The sequence below is a fragment of the Podarcis melisellensis genome, assembly GCF_964234715.1.
Source record: "Podarcis melisellensis genome assembly, chromosome: 10".
Classification (NCBI taxonomy): domain Eukaryota; kingdom Metazoa; phylum Chordata; class Lepidosauria; order Squamata; family Lacertidae; genus Podarcis; species Podarcis melisellensis.
The window spans coordinates 1,035,857-1,054,680 of NC_138542.1; the positions used below are offsets into that span (position 1 = coordinate 1,035,857).

The 18,824-nt window shown below is 40.0% G+C and overlaps 1 protein-coding gene across 5 annotated transcripts in view; it reads right to left on the bottom strand.

Moving 5' to 3' along the window:
- The window catches only part of RASSF8 (Ras association domain family member 8), a 100,718-nt gene that overhangs the window by 9,923 nt on the left and 71,971 nt on the right, over positions 1-18,824 (bottom strand). For 4 of the 5 annotated variants that reach the window (XM_081927841.1, XM_081927843.1, XM_081927842.1 and 1 more), the window contains one exon: positions 6,145-6,343. In XM_081927841.1, coding sequence (XP_081783967.1) covers positions 6,145-6,247 — 103 coding nt within the window. In that variant the 5' untranslated portion in view covers positions 6,248-6,343. Of the gene's footprint in view, positions 1-6,144; positions 6,344-13,309; positions 13,381-18,824 lie in introns of those variants that run through there. The other variant, XM_081927845.1, reaches the window with a different exon arrangement.

The following is an 18,824-nucleotide window of genomic DNA, read 5'->3' on the forward strand; positions in this document are numbered from 1 at the left end:
GTCCCAATGGAGAAGAAGATTAAGATGGCTGGACCCAACACTGACTTTTCTGCCTAATGTTTATACCCTGAAACTTATGAACATTGCCAGTAATATCCAACTTAAAAGGCTCTCAGATAATCAGGAACAATTGAGTTATTTAGTTTCAGGTTATGAAATATTATGTGATTATATTAACCAGTTTGAACTGGGAAAAGAAGAACATAGAGCATCACGTAAACATATGCTGGAATGGAAAACTATTATTTATGAAAGAAAGCAATGTAAAGAAATAATAATTGAGATTTGATTTGACAGTGAGACTGCTTTGTACTGAAGTGTTTTCCTTCTTGGCTCTTAAATTTATGATAAAATTAGAAAGATATCAAGCTAAGACTGTAAACACTCAAAGACAGGTCCGCTCTGAATTAGTAGTGCCAATACTATTTATTCTATACAGTGGTACCTCAGGTTACATATGCTTCAGGTTACAGACTCCACTAACCCAGAAATAATACCTTGGGTTAAGAACTTTGCTTCAGGATGAGAACAGAAATTGTGCTCCGGCGGCACAGCAGCAGCAGCAGGAGGCCCCATTAGCTAAAGTGGTGCTTCAGGTTAAGTCTAGAGTATATATGCTCACAATAACACTTTATGAGGCCGACACTGAATTGTGTTTTAATATTTATTGGAATTGCAAAATATTGGCTGTTAAGGGTTACTATGATGTATGGTGCCATGCATCATTATGTATTGTTCGTTTGTTCTTACCAGAGAACAATTGCAACCTATATATTATTTGTTAATATTAATAATCTAACTGAATCTAACAATTAATCTAACAATAAACCTAACTGAAATTATTGAGTCACATGCAGAGCCAAAATGTAGACTGGAATCAGCATACACTTTGGGAAGCTAAAACATCTATTTGTGGGTTGCAATGAACAATGTACTTGTGGTAAAAAGCAGCCTATCCTGGTAAGGTAAAGGGACCCCTGACCATTAGGTCCAGTCGTGGCCGACTCTGGGGTTGGGGTGCTCATCTTGCTTCACAGGCCGAGGGAGCCGGCGTACAGCTTTCAGGTCTTGTGGCCAGCATGACTAACCCACTTCTGGCGAACCAGAGCAGCGCACGGAAACACCATTTACCTTTCCGCCGGAGCAGTACCTATTTATCTACTTGCACTTTGATGTGCTTTCGAGCTGCTAGGTTGGCAGGAGCAGGGACCGAGCAATGGGAGCTCACCCCATCGCGGGGATTCGAACCACCGACCTTCTGATCGGCAAGACCTAGACTCTGTGGTTTAACCCACATGTGGTAAATGCAGCCTATCCTGGCAATTTAAGCATCTCTTTAAAAATTAAGGAGGGAAACAATAAAGCAGCGTTGGTGATGTTCAGGGGGTGGGGGTGGGGAAACTATGATCCAACACAGTTAATTAAGGTCCAGAGCTTTTAGACTATTTAATAATGCTATTAAAGACTTCTTGTGCCAGCCAGAGAGAGATTTAACTGTAAGCTGTGTTTCAAATCAAGCCAACTGCTTAGCGTAGTCTGCAATTTCAGGTTGGTTTGTTGTTAAAAACTATTACAGTGCTAAAACCAAAAAATGAAGAAAAACAAGGGGTAACACCTACATTTGCAAAATAATCAAGAACCTAAGTAAAGTGCAGAACAAATAAGCAGCTGTTCATGACTGGGATTATAGTTTGAGAGCTTTGAGTTTTCGTAAGAAACTTGTTTCTACTTTGCAGAATTAAATAATTAGAGCTGGTCTATAAGTGACATTCACCATAGATTCAGGTCATTTCCTTCCCCACGCAGTCCCAAGTCCTACTGCACTCCCTTTGTGATTTTGCACAACTCTGCCATTTCTTCTGATGGTTATAAACATGCTAAGTCTCCAACTCTATGCATGGTTATTAATATTTATGGTAAGCAATACATGAAAAAGCTTTGAAAATACCATGGTTTCATGATAGCTTTCCTCTTTTCTCGTTCTGTAGTGGCTCAATGTGCTTTTGAAACCACTGTGTTGGGACTGCTGAGATGTGTGAACTGCAGTTAAATTAGCTGAAACACTGGATGTAGGAGTGAAAGACGCAACAGTGGCAGCTCAGAGTTCTTGGACATAATAATAATAATAATAATAATTATTATTATTATTATTATTATTTATACCCCACCCATCTGGTTTATGAAGAGAAGATCAACACTGGTGAGGACTCATCATCGAGCCTACCTAGTAGCAGAGAAGACTGCAAAGAAGGACTACTTTGCTGCCCCCATTGCATCCTGATTGTGCCGTCCAGCAGAGCTTTACCGGGTAGTGTGGGGCATGTTACAGTCTGGCCTGAAGGAGGTGGAAGAAACAACAGCAGCTTGCTGTGACTTTTTGCAAAACATTTTGAAGAAAAATTCACTTGCATCCATTGGGATGCACTGGGATCTCGCACCCGCTGTTACAGCATATGAATCTCATGGGGTGTGCAGAGCACTGCTTAGTCCTGTTTTGTTGGATGAATTTCAGTTGGTAAGGCTTGAGAATGCGGACAAGGTGCTTGGATCAGTCAGGACAACCACATGCATCCCGGACCCTTGCCTCTCGTGGCTGATAAATGCTAGCAGGATCCTCCGTGCGCCGCCAGAAGCAACAAAACAAGAAGAATAGGAGCGCACGGATCCCATCTGGAGATCTTTCCTCCACTGCCGCTTGCATTCCTTGTCGTTCTGCACTGGTACCCCATGCTGGGAGTGTGCACTGAAAGCGGAAAAGCCAGCAAACGAACTCAGCTTGCGCACGCAACAGGATGTGTTGCGCAGCGCCCATGTTACAGGGCGCTAGGGGCGCTGTGCGCGCAGCCGAAACAGTTAGCCGCCATGCAGCGGGGGGAGGGTGAGGCAGCAGGCGGACAGCGTGGCGACTGTGCCACGTGACATTTTGTCCCCCCTCAGCATGGAACCCACACCCACCTTCGTACCCCCCTGTGTGTGGGGTGCTGGCACCCCTTTTGGTTGGCGCTGTGAGTCCCTGCGTCCCGCAAGCATTCTAAAGGTAAACATTTCCTTAAAAAAGGGGTCCCCCCCCTAAGAAAAGGTTGACAACTCTGGGCAACCTAGGGGCGCTAGGCGGATCTTTGATAACAGAAGGATGAGGAAGTTTTTCTTCCCCTAAGGGTTTGCACTTACAAGTCTTCTGGATTCTTCTTCCTATGAAAGTCTACCATGACCAAATTGACTTTGAGCATATTTGCAACTCTGTTCCATTTCTTCTTTTCATTTCATTTTGGTCTGTCAAGTTGCTGCTGTTGCTTAAAAGGTTGCAGTTCTCTCTCAGTCACAAGGCTTGAAATAGCAGTTTGGTAAGGATACACAAAAGTAAATTTACTCCATCCCTTCTAAGTTTTATCAAGGAGGAAAAGGGAGAAACTGATCATTTAACTACCACACTACAGACATGAGTTCTTAGCTGATATACAGTTCAGAATAAAATCTGTATGTAAAACTAAGAATGCACAGTAAATGATGTTTTAGCACTTAACACTGAATAATGTAGCCTCAGATATCAGATGTTTCCTCCCTCATTTTCTATTAATTTGGTGAAAGTAGAATGAATGTAAGAGACTTGACACCATGATACACCATTAAAAATGTTTGCAACTCTCCCCCTTACTATGCAAAATTCCTATAATTCTCATGTATTACAAAGCATTACCTAAGGATTTCAAAGTGAAAACAGTAAAAGTATTGCATATGCAAATTTCAGAAAGCTTATCAGAATAGCTATTTGAATTTTGTCTGAATCTGCACAGCATGAAACAGGATTTTAAGCACAATTTCCCATTAAAACAGAGATACTGACATATTTTAAATCACATTATGGATACAGCAGCTTGAATGCCGCAAAGACTTCCATAGGTAAAAAAGGTATACAAATACATATCCAATTTATGTCAGAATAGATATGAAAATTAAATTGTTCAGGATGCATAACCTGATAGCACTCATTCTCTCTGGAGGAAGATATATTAATGAAATTAAATTCTAGATTTAAATCCCTCCACCCAAATCTCTTCTTAAAAAGATTGATAAAAGAAAAAGAAATTGCAAAATTAAACAGCTACTTTCAGCCAATTAGTGTAGCAGTGGTAATAGGTTTACAATAGCAAAGGAATTGAAAGTCTCATTTGTCAGTGTGGGAATATTAATAGCAAATAGAGCTTCAAGGATCATAATCTGCAGCACACAGAATACAGAGTTGTTAAGTACTGAAGCAAAGCCACTTACTCTGAGTTTTTGTTTTATCACAGAGATTGTGTGGGCTGTTAAACAAGCAGCAGTGGTACATCTACTTTTTCTTCTTGGAGATCTGAACTATTTTAGCTAACATAGATCACATTCACAACTGGTTAAAATGGGTTAGAACTATGTGGGTGAACCTGAATAAACCAGAGAAAAGCACCAGGCTCACTCTTCCCTTTTCCCTTTTCTTCCTTTCACATGGCCAGGAAGAGAACGTGAAAGAATCCTGGCTTAGTGTTTATTTGAACCAAGGATTCTGATTTAAAATGAACTTTATAAGTTTCATTAACAAGCCATCTTCAAATCGTAGGCTAGGAATATGGTTTGCTACACTATCTAGAGTTTCACCTAAAGCAGGGTTCCTCGTTTGAATAAAATAAAAAAACTAGGATTCTTTTAAAGTAAAATAAATCAAAGTCCTCTTCACAACCACAAGGGAGAGGAGAGGAAAAGTGCTGTATTTTTCGCTCTATAAGACGCACCAGAACATAAGACGCACCTAATTTTTGGAGGAGGAAAACAAGAAAAAAAATATTCAGAATCCCAGAAGCCAGAACAGCAAGAGGGATCTGGCTTCTGGGATAGCCTTTTGCTGTTTTGGCTTATGGGATAGCCGTGTGTAGCCTCTCCCGGGCAAGGTGCCCTTCTCCCTCCTCGGGGAAAAGCCCTCAAGAACTGCACACGTGCGCCACACGGCTCTTTAAAGGGAGCGCTGAGCAGAGCCTCCCGCCTGCATTCGCTCCATAAGACGCACACACATTTCCCCTTACTTTTTAGGAGGGGAAAAGTGCGTCTTATGGAGCAAAAAATACGGTACATGTGAAAGAAGAAAGAGGTTGTTCAGTTTCCAGTAAGTGTAAGCAAAGTGTACATAAAGTGGCCACTGCCACAGTGTCCTTTCTCTTGGCAGATCAAGATGAGCAGGTGACAGCAAAGGTTGCAAGGTTTTTAGCTGGGGCAATTAGAATAAGATCCACTATTTGACTAATTTGATTCAAAACCCTAAAATGTATTTTACATAATTGACTTTTTATTTCTATTCTTTGTATATTGTATTGTTGTTTTATTGCTATGGCTGATGGCTGATGCAAATAAAGAGTCATTCATTCATTCAAAATCGTCAGAACTCATTGGTGACGGAATCTTGAATTCTAGGAAGCTTCTTATCCATTGCAATCCAAGTGCAAATCTACAGTAAGAAGCCCCATAGAAGAAATCCTCTTATAAGGAAACCAACCTTTCTCTTGGTAGTGGAGGCCAAGGAGAACAGAACATGGTGCTTTATGAAAGGTAATGTATCAAATGGGGAACCTGTGGCCCTCCAGATGCTGCTGCACTGCAACTCCCATCACCCTGACCGTTGGTGATGCTGGCTGGGTCTGACATCTGGAGGACCAAAGGTTCCCCACCCCTACAGCAGATTAACGTATACCCTTCAAAGCCTTGCAATGTACACTCCAGTGGCCTCTGCTCAACTTCCATGTACCCCATTAGAGGGATGATAATAAAGGGAAACATCTTGAATCAAAGTTTGGTTTTGGTGCTTCAAGTATATACTGAAGCAACAAGTTGCTTGCATTATTGAAGAGCCAAACAAATGGGTTTTAGCAAAAGTGACCGCACTGGAAAACTTCCAAGAATGTTCATTTGTTCAATCAAGTCAAGTCAACAGATTCAGGTTCCATGGAGAAGCAGTAAATGGGCAGGGACCTTTTCAAGCTTTCCTCAATAGCCATGTGGTAAGAAAATACAGAAGTCATTGAAGTGCAAGCATACCTGAACAGTTGTCTTCAACAGAAAAAGTGCCCCCAACCCCCACAACACAGACTCATCTATGCACAAGGAGATTATTTCACTTACCTATTGCCTGAGCAAGAGCTATAACAACTTCCTGGCAAGTTGTAATTTCTGTGACACCACAAACGATCCTCTGGACTCCATCCACCCATACTTTCAGCTCCATGATTTACCAGGTCACCCAACAGCCATGGATGCAATTGAGATGACAAGTCACGTTTACAGCTATGCCAGATAGTGTCAACATACTGGTGGGAATTATCTGGAAAATAAAATAAAAACTCTGCTTATGATGGCCTAGAGAGACAAAAGGACTTCTCTCCTAGGTTAAACAATTTATATTTAAAATGAAATGTAACTGGTAAAAAAAGAAAAGAAATGTAAGTAGTAAAACTTCCATTATTCAACGAAGTTTATCTTTTGAAGGCAGCACTTTCTATCCTCCTCCCAACGCCCTTCGAAACAACAGAAAGGGTAATTAACTCATTTTATTATTTGATTAGGTACACATTCCTATTACTAAAGATGAAGCAACATATAAGGCTTAAAGTAAGACATGCTATTGCATAATTTAAAAAAGCAAGATTTCTCTATATTTATAGTTTTTGAAATTAACCTCCATTTACAATTTGCTTCTAAAAAGGCCAAATTTCATTTTGTTATCGCAACAAAAAATATGACTAGAAATTAGTTTCATTATTTGTACAACATAACCATTGTCAGCACTTGTTCAGTTATTTATTAGGCCTCATATGAGTATGAACAGACCTTTAACATGTCTTGGATCCCTCCTGAGATAGTCTAATTCAGCTTGATTTTGCAGAACTTTCAAGCACTATGAATGACATACAGTGTCTACCACAACAGTCTTCTGGTTGCAAGAAAGGCAAATTCAGGACCAATTAAGCAGCTATGCTACCTTAGGTTTTCCCATGTTTATAAAATAGAACACACTTATTATAATACAGAAGTGACCCAGAACAATCTATCTGCATATCATTGGGTGAAATGTACCCCTATCCATTTATTTATTTATTACATTAGCATTTTGACTTTTTTGTTTGTACCTCATTTGCCTGGCATGCCCATGGAAACAAACACGGCTTTTAAAGAGTCTTACATATGCTGAGGGCCTTCTGGCGGTTCCCTCGCTGCAAGAAGCCAAGTTACAGGGAACCAGGCAGAGGGCTTTCTCGGTGGTGGCACCCACCCTGTGGAACCCCCTTCCATCAGATGTCAAGGAAATAAACTACTACCTGACTATTAGAAAACATCTGAAGACAGCCCTGTTTAGGGAAGTTTTAAATTGTGTGTTGATGTTTTATTGTGTGTTTAATATTTTGTTGGAAGCCGCCCAGATGGGTGGGGTATGAATGAATGAATGAATAAATAAATAAATAAATGTTGGGATCCAAGAGAAACCGAAGTCCTACAGGTTCAAGGACATTTTGCATTCACACTTCTTAAGCAGCTTTCCAGGTCATTCATGTGAAAAACTGCTTTTGAAATTAACCTTTAAATCACTAGTCAGTAAGACTTGATTTAAATCTTTTTTTTACAGAAAGACTCAGTCTTGCTGGTATAATCTTAATATTTACAACCAGATGAATGTTTCATTTTTGGAATAATAAATTTTCAGAGTAGTTTTTACAGTTATATCAAAATTACTGATTTGGTTATACTATTAGAAATACATTGACAGATAATTATGAAATTATTGTGAGGTTTAATAAGTTAACTGTTTATATTTGGACAACTTTTCTACTGTACCTTATTGGAAGGAGAAAAATAATCGTTCCCTTTATAACAATTTAACCAATTTATTTAACTAAAACAATATTATAGCATACGTATCCATGTTTGTTAACTGATGTTGTTAAACGATTTTTTATTTTTAAAAAAACTTTAGACTGAGTTTTAGTACACATGAAAAACTTAAAACAAATCCTTATTTCCTGAGGAATAGCCTTTGGACTATAATTTAACTTAAATAGAAAACTATCTTTAGATTTTCCCTTCAAAAGCTTTTTATTTTAGAAATCCAATTTAAATTTTAAAAAATCCAATTAAAATTTTTAAAAAATCTGATCATTGATTTTTATCCACCCTGGTCTACAGCCGTTTTGTGATATGGGAGAAGCACAAATTGCTTAAAAGAAGTCAATTTCCCTGGGCATAATTGCCAATCTCTTGGTCATATATGAAGCAGGTCTTTGGATTGTAGCCATAAACTAGACTTCTTAAAACACGCGTTAGCACCAGAGATTAATCTACAGTGATTTCCACACAGTAGTTAAAAAGGAAAGAAATGTATTTGCTTTATTTTTAAAATATTTTAAAAAATAATTTATGTACAACATAGTCCACAACCTCATACATACAAACAAACCCACCACCACTGACAATTTAATTATAAAATTTAAACTCCTATCCCCTTACATAAAGAAAACAAACATAAAAATAAAAGACTTCCTTTATCCTGTAAATGGCCTCCTTATTTCCTTCTTGTATACTGTTTCTTTTATATGTGATTACAGTGGACACTCGGGTTGCGAACGTAATCTGTGCGCGAGGCACGTTTGCAACCCGCAGCATTCGCAACCCGCAGCGACGCATCTGCGCACGCACAGGTTGCAATTCGGAGATTCTGCGTATGCACAAAGCGCGATCTAGCACTTCTGTGCACGCGCAACCACTGAAACCCGGAAGTAACCCGTTCCGGGTTTCGGCACATCCGTAACCTGAAAAAACGCAACCTGAAGTCAAAACAAAATAAAAAATTTCCTTCCAGTAGCACCTTAAAGACCAACTAAGTAAGGTGCTACTGGAAGGATTTTTTTAATTTTGTTTTGACTATGGCAGACCAAGACGGCTACCTATCTGTAACTGCAACCTGAAGTGTTTGTAACCCGAGGTATGACTGTATTACAATTTTTCCTAGTTATGACTTAAAAAACTGCAAAGTCTCCTGTAGAGATTAATTGAAACAAGTCCAGGTATATATTTTGGGTCACTGTTTGGTAAAGTAATCTCTGCACTTTCCCCATTCTTTTTGAAATTCTTGTCTGGGTTGTCCAAATGTCTTTGCTTTTTAAGAACAAGAACCCACAACAACTAGGATGTGGCTGCTTTGGCGGAGCAGCTTTCATAAAGTTTGTTATAACTGACCTGTCAGAAAGCAGAGAAAAATATCATTCCAGTAAAATATCATTCCAGTAATTTACTTTTATGTTCTGCTGATGTCAACATTTAAATTTCTAGTTGGATTCAATTGGGTATGTAAAAAACTGCCTGTTAAGTTATGATTGCAAAGCCTCAGAATTGAGGCCTGGGTGAATTTAGCCTTGTGCAATGTATATGTTTAGGGTAATAACACCATTGCCCAATGGAATGTGCATAGGAATGTGCAAGTACAAGCAGTAGGTACAATACCAAAATCAAGCAGAAATAAAACATCCTATATCCTTTTCTTCTTCAAATGGGTACAGAAAGATTTCTCTAGTGGCTGTGTAAATACATGAAATGTCAATAAAAAAATCAAAACCAGATTATATTTACCAAAAGCAGATTAAGGAAATGTTGTGCACAGAACACTACCCACCCTTGTTCACAGCAGCAGTGAATAAATCAACATTAACAAGTGGCCAGCAATGAATTTTCACAATTCACTATTATTAAAGGTAAAAATACCCCTGACTGTTAGGTCCAGTCGCGGACGACTCTGGGGTTGCGGCGCTCATCTCGCTTTATTGGCTAAGGGAGTCGACGTTTGTCTGCAGACAGCTTCCAGGTCTTGTGGCCAGCATGACAAAGCCGCTTCTGGCGAACCAGAGCAGCGCATGGAAACGCCATTTACCTTCCCGCCACAGCCTATTTATCTACTTGCACTTTGACGTGCTTTTGAATTGCTAGGTTGGCAGGAGAGGGAATGAGCAATGGGCACTCACCCCGTCGCAGGGATTTGATCTGTTGACCTTCCAACTGGCAAGCCCAAGAGACTCAGTGGTTTAGACCACAGCGCCACCCGTGTCCCTTTCACTATTATCATCACATTGCTTACACAAGCTTTCATATGCTAAGGCTTGTGTGAAGAACCATAGTTCACTTGACCCTGTCCACTGCATGAAAGATACAGAGTGTTCAATACTAAAGTCCTTTATGGGCCCCTTTACCCTGCAGAAAAGCAAACATGCCTCTGTTGCACTGAGGACCTGCTCAATGTCAAGGGGTGAAATGAGGTGACGCCATAATTCTAAAATGGAAGAAACCAATAATTTGGGCAGTATATAACAGATTAAACTGAAGACTTATGGTAATTACCGAACACTGCCAGCACATGAGTACACAAAACTCTTATGGAGGCCCTTCTTCAAACAATTGCACCTCCAATAACTAACAGGAGTCCCACATATTGCACATGGGTGGATACATTGTGTTGATCAGCCCACAAGCATTTAATCCAGAACTGCTAACCCCACAGATAAGCAAACACTCAGTATAGCCATTTGTGCAATGAAAAACTACAATCCTCCCCATTTCCCGCAGTGAATTATAAAAATAAAACATCAGCTAAAGCTCAAAGAGTATGAGGCAACCAATCTGCTTTAAGTAATCTTTTTTTATTTTTTTTTATTCAAAGTTATAACAAAACATATTTTCCAAAAACATATCCTTATTCCCTCCCCATTTTCCCTCCCCCCTCCCCCCACAAAACCCATCCCCCCACCCCACCCCCCGACTTCCCTCAGCTCCAGTCTTTGGTTTCTCCAATAATGCTATTTTCTGCATGTTACAGAGTTGTATAGATCCTCCAACTGTTTAGCCAATTATTATCAGTAAAAAATAATAATTGTGGATGTTTATTCAAAAACCTGCCAAGGAGTCCAGTTCGCTTTGTTGCGTCTTCAAATACTTGGTGAAAGGTTCCCATTAATCCTTAAAGTCACAGTTATCCTTGTCCCGTAGCTTATGAGTCAATTTTGCCAGTTCTGCATAATCCATCAATTTTTTCTTGCCATGATTCTTTAGTTGGGATTTCTTCAGTCTTCCATCCTTGTGCTATCAGAACTCTCGCGGCTGTTGTCGCATACATGAAGATGTTTTTCAACAAAAATGCCTCGGGTTTTTAAACAAATGTTAAATGGAACATTTTCTTCAGTTCATTGTATATCATTTCCCAATTTTTTTTAATTACTTTACAATCCCACCACATATGATAAAACGTTCCCTCCTTTTCCTTACACTTCCAACATATGTTTGAACTAGTTTTGTACATTTTCCCTAACTGCACTGGTGTTGTGTACCATCTGTACATCATCTTCATGTAATTCTCCTTCAATAGGGAACAATCTGTAAATTTTAAGTCAGTTTTCCATAATTTAACCCAATCCTCCATCATGATGTTGTGACCTACCTCTTGTGCCCATTTAATCATAACTGATTTTACCTCTTCATCTTTCGTCTCCCATTCTAATAGTATGCTATATGCGGCCTTCAGTAGTTTCACTTTCCCTTCAATCACTTCCGTTTGAAACCTGGATCTAGTATAACTAAATCCTTTCTTACAGTCTTCTTCATATGTTTCATGTAGTTGTTGATAATGCAACCAACTCTGAAAGTGGTCTTTGATCTCATCATAATCTCTTAATTTCCATTTTCCACCATGTTCCTTTAATAAATCAGCATATGTGAGCCATTTTCCTTTCTTTCCAAGTGGTTTGAGCAGTAATGCTTCATGTGGTGAAAGCCACCACGGAGTCTTTTGTTCCAATAAGTCTTTATATCTCTCCCATACTCTCATTAATGATTTCCTGATTCTATGGTTGTGAAAGCTTCTATGAATCTTCCCTTTCCGGTACCATAAATATGCATGCCAACCAAATCTGTTGTCATAACCTTATAGTTCTAATGCCTCTTGCTTGTCCAATCTCATCCAGTCCCTGATGAATGCTTTAAAAAATGGCAGAAAGAGATTTTAAGATTTATCGGGGGGGGGGGGGCAAAAGTCCAAGGATAAAACATAAAATACTTACAGATGTAAAAGATAGAGGCGGGTTTGCCCTCCCAGACCTTAAATTGTATTACGAATCTGCTTGTTTGGTATGGCTTTAAGTAATCTTAAGTAAAAAACCAGAACAACCTCCAAGGAAGTAATATTTTATCCAAAATAACCCTTGTCTTTTTAGTACAGTCACATTATTGAGTCTCCTGATTTTCTCTTGCTCCATTTTGTGCACATTCCATGCCCCCACCCCTAATAGCATTCCATCATTGAGGGGTGAAACTTTCCAGCTTAAGTCCAACAAATACCACTTGTATCTGAACTGGATTTTACAAACCAAGGCTACATCTTCCTTATTTCTTCTTTTTCTCTTATGATCTGTTTTCTGCATATAACCAATGTTGGATGGACATCACTCCTAGGCTTTCCTCATCTTCATCGGTAGCCTAGAGAGCTAAACAACAAGTCTTATTTTCTTTTCTTTCTAGCAGCAATGGTAGGCAATCCACTGATTTCCTCTCTCATGAATAGCTGGCTGGCAGAGGTGAGCAAATCCGTTCATTTCACAATCTGAAGTGAAGTGATCCAATTTGCTGGCCCTAGACATATATGCAGTTTGGAACACAGCTATAAATTGGATTACACATTTTTTAATTCTGTGGTGCTGTTTCAGTTTTTAAAATTGCACAAATATAAATCTCATATGGATTGAAGATGGATTAGACCACATGAAAAATGTGCATTTGGGGCGGGGGGCAAATACATATGCATACAATTGAAATACCGTGTGTGTGTGTGTTTAATGGAACAAAATGAACTTATGATTCAGCACAGGTGAAATTGACTCAGAACAGAAATACATCGATCCATCCATACCTACTGGCTACAGCACCTTGTTTGGCACCAATTCAAGGTCCAGCACTTTCCCATCCTGAGGAGTATTTACAAAGAGACAGGTAGGTCTCTAGATGCCAAAGCATCCAAAAAGGATCCTCACAATCTTTCCTTCTTTCAGAACATCTATTCCTTTCAACCCATCCTGGAGCATTTCAAAAGCTGTTTGGCTCATCACACTGGTCGGTACCTCAGGACACCCCAAATCATCACAATTCAGAAGAAAAGGAAACCCCAGACGGCAAACTAATGGAGCAGATGGCTCATTTAATTCAATTTCTTAAAATGCCACTCTTAAGCTTAAAGTCTTAGCACAGAATGCCCACTGCCTACCAGCTTAATCCAGGAAAAATGTGAAGTTTAGGGTTAAATGTTCCCTCTGAAGCGAAGATGCAATCAGAAAAGCCTAACTGATCAACCACATTCTGTAGAACTCTGGCACAAAGGGAAGAATGTTCTGGCCATAACTGGACTCATGTACAGGCAGCAGCACTCAAGGCAAGTGGGACTTTGGTTTCAACATACATTATCATGGCCCAGACATTACTAGAGAGGAATCCTGAGCATCTACCCTGTCACCTCATTATGGAAATAGGTGAGAGTAACACATGTTCTTAACGCCATCTGATTTTAAGTGAAGTATCTGCTTGACATTCATGATCCAACTCTGTTTTTTCAAGAGTATTGGGAAGAATTAATGTTTTCTATTGTAGTTTCAGGAAACCACCAGATTCACACAAACAGGGTACTGATCAGATACTACTTTCTTCCTATGTGGTGTGATTGTGGGGAGGTTCCAATTGTATTTAGGAAGAATTTTGGCTTTGATGTCTTAATAGGCTTTCATACTTTTTTTATTTACAGTTCTGAAATGGAACTATAAAAAGCAATGAAAAAGTGTCAACCTCACAATGAAGCCATAGGTGTCAGAATCGAAAAGCAACCAGATGCTGGATTCTTGCTTCACACTAGGGTGTACCCTACATTTTAGGTCTAAGTAACACGCTTTTGCTGTACAAAACATGAACTCCTTGAAGTCCTATCAAAATAATAGCCAGCTCAATGATAATTGCCTGGCTAACTCACATGGAAAGAAAAACATTCACACAGCAAAAGGAATGGTCAGATCAGCTTTTATTAGACCATGTTGTTGAGTACTAAAGGCTCAATCTCAAGTCCAGAAAAACAGTATTACCCTTGCTTATGCAGTAACAACATTTTGAGCTCTGACGGCCTTGCCAGATTTCTTTCCCTTCCCCCTCCTGGTTGATGCGGTGGACTTAGTCTTGGGCAGGGTGTTCCCCTGGGGGAAGGTGATCCCTCCAAGCAGAGAGTGGAGCTCAGCATCATCACTGATGGCTCTCTGTAAGTGCCGGGGGGCAATTCGGCGCTTGTGGTCATTTTTAGCAATGTTCCCAGCTATATCCATAATGTCATAGGTCAGGTACTGAAGCACTGCAGCCATGTACACAGACGATCCTGATCCAATGCGCTCTGCGTAGTCACCCTTCCGGAGGAATCTTTCAATGCGGCTTACAGGGAATACCAGCCCAGCCCGGCAAGAACGAGATGTTTTCGGCTTCCTCGCATGGCAGGATGGCTCAGGTTCTTCCAAGCTTTCTGTATCACACGGATCATCAGACATGTCGCAGTCCAGCTTGCCACAGCTGCCAACACTTGTTGATCTGGTCCAACTCTTCAAGGTGCTTGCCTTGCTCTGGCAATTCTTACCTTGTTGGATTTTTGCTGTTTTGGAGGGGGGTTTTGGCTGTTCTGCTTTGCTTGCTTCAGTTTTCCTACCCTGCCCTTTTTGGATTTCTTCCTGGCCTTGCAGGTTAAGCTATCATTTGAAAGGCTGCCACAATTTAAAAAATACTGTGCGCAGAGTTTTCTATAGCCCCTTTGCAGTGAAAATAGTGAGGGCTAAATTTGGCTCCTGATAGGCTGGGGTGCTGGCCAATAGGATGCTGTGTGCATTGTTAAATCATTTCTATTATCCCAATGTTTGAGCTGAAATGTCACCCTGTTCATCACACTTCCCTCCCTGAAAACCTCTGTTGCCCTTCTCCATGTGCCTCCCCTATGAGAGGTCCAGAGGGTGGCAACATAAGAACGAGTCTTTTCTGCAGTGGCTCCCCGTTTGTGCAATGTTCCTCCTAAGAAGGTTCAGCTGGCACCTTCACTATACACCTTTAGGTGCCAGGTGAAAACGTTCTTCTTTAACCAGGCCTTTGGCCAATTGACATCCAATGTTGTGGGAGGGAGGGATTATTGGTTTGGTTTTGCTCATTTTTTATTATGTATTTCAAGCTTTTATATTCTAATTATTATGTTGTGAACTACTCTGAGATCTATGGATGAAGTGCAGTATGCAAATTTAACAAGAAAAAATATGGTTACTAAATCCAGTTTGCAAACATTTGACATAGTGAAGAAGGCCAAAGTTGATATGTTCAGCATACAACTTTCAGTCTGATGAGAAGATACCTAGAAAATTGGCCCCATCTTTATACTCCCCCTCAAAAATTGAAGGTTTATAGGAAAAACCATAAAGGGAAAAAACCTTGAATCTTTAATGAGTCTCACTGCAAAGTTATAAGCAACATTATATGCATTTCATATACTCAGAACAAGGTAAAAAAATCCAGCTGCTGCGCATGATGCAGTGAGCCCAACTGTCCTAGTGAGACTACAAAAACTTGTGGGATTCCAGAGAGGAGCTCACAGCGCTTTGCTGCTCCATAGTACTTTTGAGTGCCATGCCTCACTGAGGTTTGGCTTAGCATATTGTCCAAAATACAACTCATGTGTACCCTTTATCCTCATGAGTCAAAGGACACCCGAGGAGCAAACTGGCGCAAAGGTCCCCTCCAGAAGCACATGCAGTCTCACTAAGCCATACCTTGGTTTGCTGAGTAACACAGACCACTCTTCTGACAAATAGAAAGGGATTGACATCTATATCAACCACCTCACATATCTAGCTTCAATTTTAAAGCTTGTTATTATAAACTACTACTGCCACCCCCATCCTATTTCCCCCTTTGTGTATTTCCTTAAGATTGTAACCCTTCAGGCAAGGGGTTTGTCGTCAGAATTCAGGGGAAAACACTTTGATTGTTTTAAGCATTAAACAACAATAAGATCAATTAAAATAGTAAAAAGGAGGAGAGTGAGAGGTTTTATCTTAGCAGCAGGGTTAGGAAGGAGGCCTAGTAGAATTGTCTAGGGAGGAAATTCCACAAGGTGAATACTCAGAAACACACAAACACCCTGCCTCAAGAACATAAGAAGAGCCTGATGGATCAGGCCAATAGCCCATCTAATCCAGCATCCTGTTCTCAAAGGGCCCACCAGATGCTTGTGGAAAACCTTCAAACAGGATTCAAGCACAAGAAGAAGAAGAAGAAGAGGAGTTTGGATTTGATATCCCGCCTTTCACTCCCTTTAAGGAGTCTCAAAGCGGCTAACATTCTCTTTCCCCTTCCTCCCTCCCTCCAAGAGCCGCCTCCTCTCCTGTCTTTTCCAGCAGCTGGTATTCCGAAGCACTGACACTTCCAAACTGCAAAAGAAGAGTGCAGAACAAGGAAGAATGGGCAAGAAAACATACTGGAACAGTTCTAAGATAACCCCTTAAAGGTAACTGCCATAATCTTGAATTGGGTCTGAAAGGAAACACCAATCCAGGTGAGCCAGAACTGGAGCAACGTGCGCTACAGAATTCTGTGCCAGTTGCAGCTAATGGAAGCAAATTCCCTTCTAAGAGAGGGTTAATCTTGTGATACTAAAAGAGAAGATCAAATGAAAACATAAGCAGTTTGGAGAATGTGCAGCGATGCTTTAAAGGGAATAGCAACCAAGTATTCACTAACTAAATGACTTGACACATGGATTTGATAGCAGTCTGCAAACGATGGTTTGCAAGCCATCTACAGTTTGCTGTGACATCTAGACTGGTAGACTTGCTTCACTGGAAGATTAAAGGTCAAGAATATGGTTAGCAAACATGGCTGGGTCAGTGGAACAAGAGACCAAGCCAAGTTTTGAAATGCAGTCTGGAGAGTCATCTGTCTGTTATGGTTCAGGAGAGATAGCTCTGTTATTAGTAATTTATGACTAAGGGACCAGCCACTAGAAGAATACGAGAAAGCATTCAAGGATTGGCAGCTGTTCCTCCCATCTTGCCCAATGGTGCCTGACACATCCTCTCCTCTCCTCACCCCCCACCCCGCTGGACAGACCAGGCCCTTAAAGCGAGATAGAATAGTACTGGTGAAAATCGCCTGTTCACTGAGTGAGAGCATATCTGTGGCGGATGTGGCCAGGGACAGTGTGTACCCTTTAGGAATCATCTGTGGAGGTACGTTCAGCTGACTTATCTCTTTCCTCATCACTTGGCCCTCACACTGTTGACATCATACCTTCCTTTTTACAAAACGGCATGGGGGAGCCTCATGAGGACAACCTGCTTTTCTTCTATAGAAAAGCCACAAACTCATCTAAATACTTTTTGTACATCCCCAATATATTTAATATTTTGCAGAAGAGTGAACGTTGGCACACACAAAAACCAGGCTTTCCAAAACACAAGATTATTTGCATCAAAAATTGTTCACCTTATAACTAACATCTATTCTCTGCATCTAGATATAAAAATAGTTTCTAGCCAAGAACTTTATGAAAAGAATGATGTTTTCTTAGCTGGGTTTACATATTATGTAGAAATGTCAGGCAATGTTATTTTATTCTTAGTGTGTTAGGCAGCAACTTGATTGAAGACATTTTGGACTGTTTTTCCTCTGAAACACTAATGAATGGATCTGCTTTGCTTCAGCAACAAGCAATTTAACTCTTCTTTCTCTGGAGCCAAAATTTATCTTTGCTTTCTCATTCAGGAAACCTGCCAAAAGTCTTAGCTATATTACAGTTTTGAGTTCAAATGCTAAAAGGAAAAAAGTTGCCGCCTGCCAAAACTAACTAACCCCCAAACAAGCCAGCAAGCTTGAAAACAATGTTTTGTTTTGCACAAAAAAGACAGTATAGTCATTTCAGAAACCAAAGATTTTAAACAAAGGATAACCCACCTAAGCCCAATTTTCCTTAACAAAATATATTTCTACACAAAATATATCCAAAACATTTGGGAGCAGTGGATAAAGAAGAAAAGAAGTAGACCCTAACATAAGCCATGTTATTTCAGGTTAATCAATACAGGAAAAAGTAACAATGCACATTTAAAAAAGTATTAGGGAGGTGACTTCAAAATGTAAAGCCAATTTAACACAGTGGTTTACAAGCTTTGCACATGTGGCCTTAGTGAGAAAATATGCAGTGTGCAACAATGAAACAAGTGTGGTTTGCAGACCAGAAATCCTCAACTCAGAATTTCACTTTATTTAAAGAAGGTGCAGCAAAATTCTGCCATAAGAAGGTGTTTAGTCAGGAAGATGATCCTCAAAAAGTGCTTCCTCATCTTGTCTACAGCAGCCCCCTTCACCAATATTTTCCTTCAAACTTTACAGTGCAAAGCTCAGAACACGTGCTGCCTGATAAACAGCTCTGAGGAACTTGAAAGCTAGGATACTCTTGTGTTAAAAACCAGTTCAACCACTTTAAAGCCTGGCATATGGAAATGCTGAGGGATTTAAAGAAGTTCTAAAAAAACAACCCACATCCAAATTTAGTTATTATTCTCAGTCTAAAAATATATATGCTGCAGGGCAAACCATGAAGCCTATGCACTTCAACTGAAGGGGAAGGGGAAGAGACAAACATAATTAATTTTCATTTTATTATGAGTTGTAGAATACAAGAATCTGATTGACAGTTATGCTCAGATGTGATATAA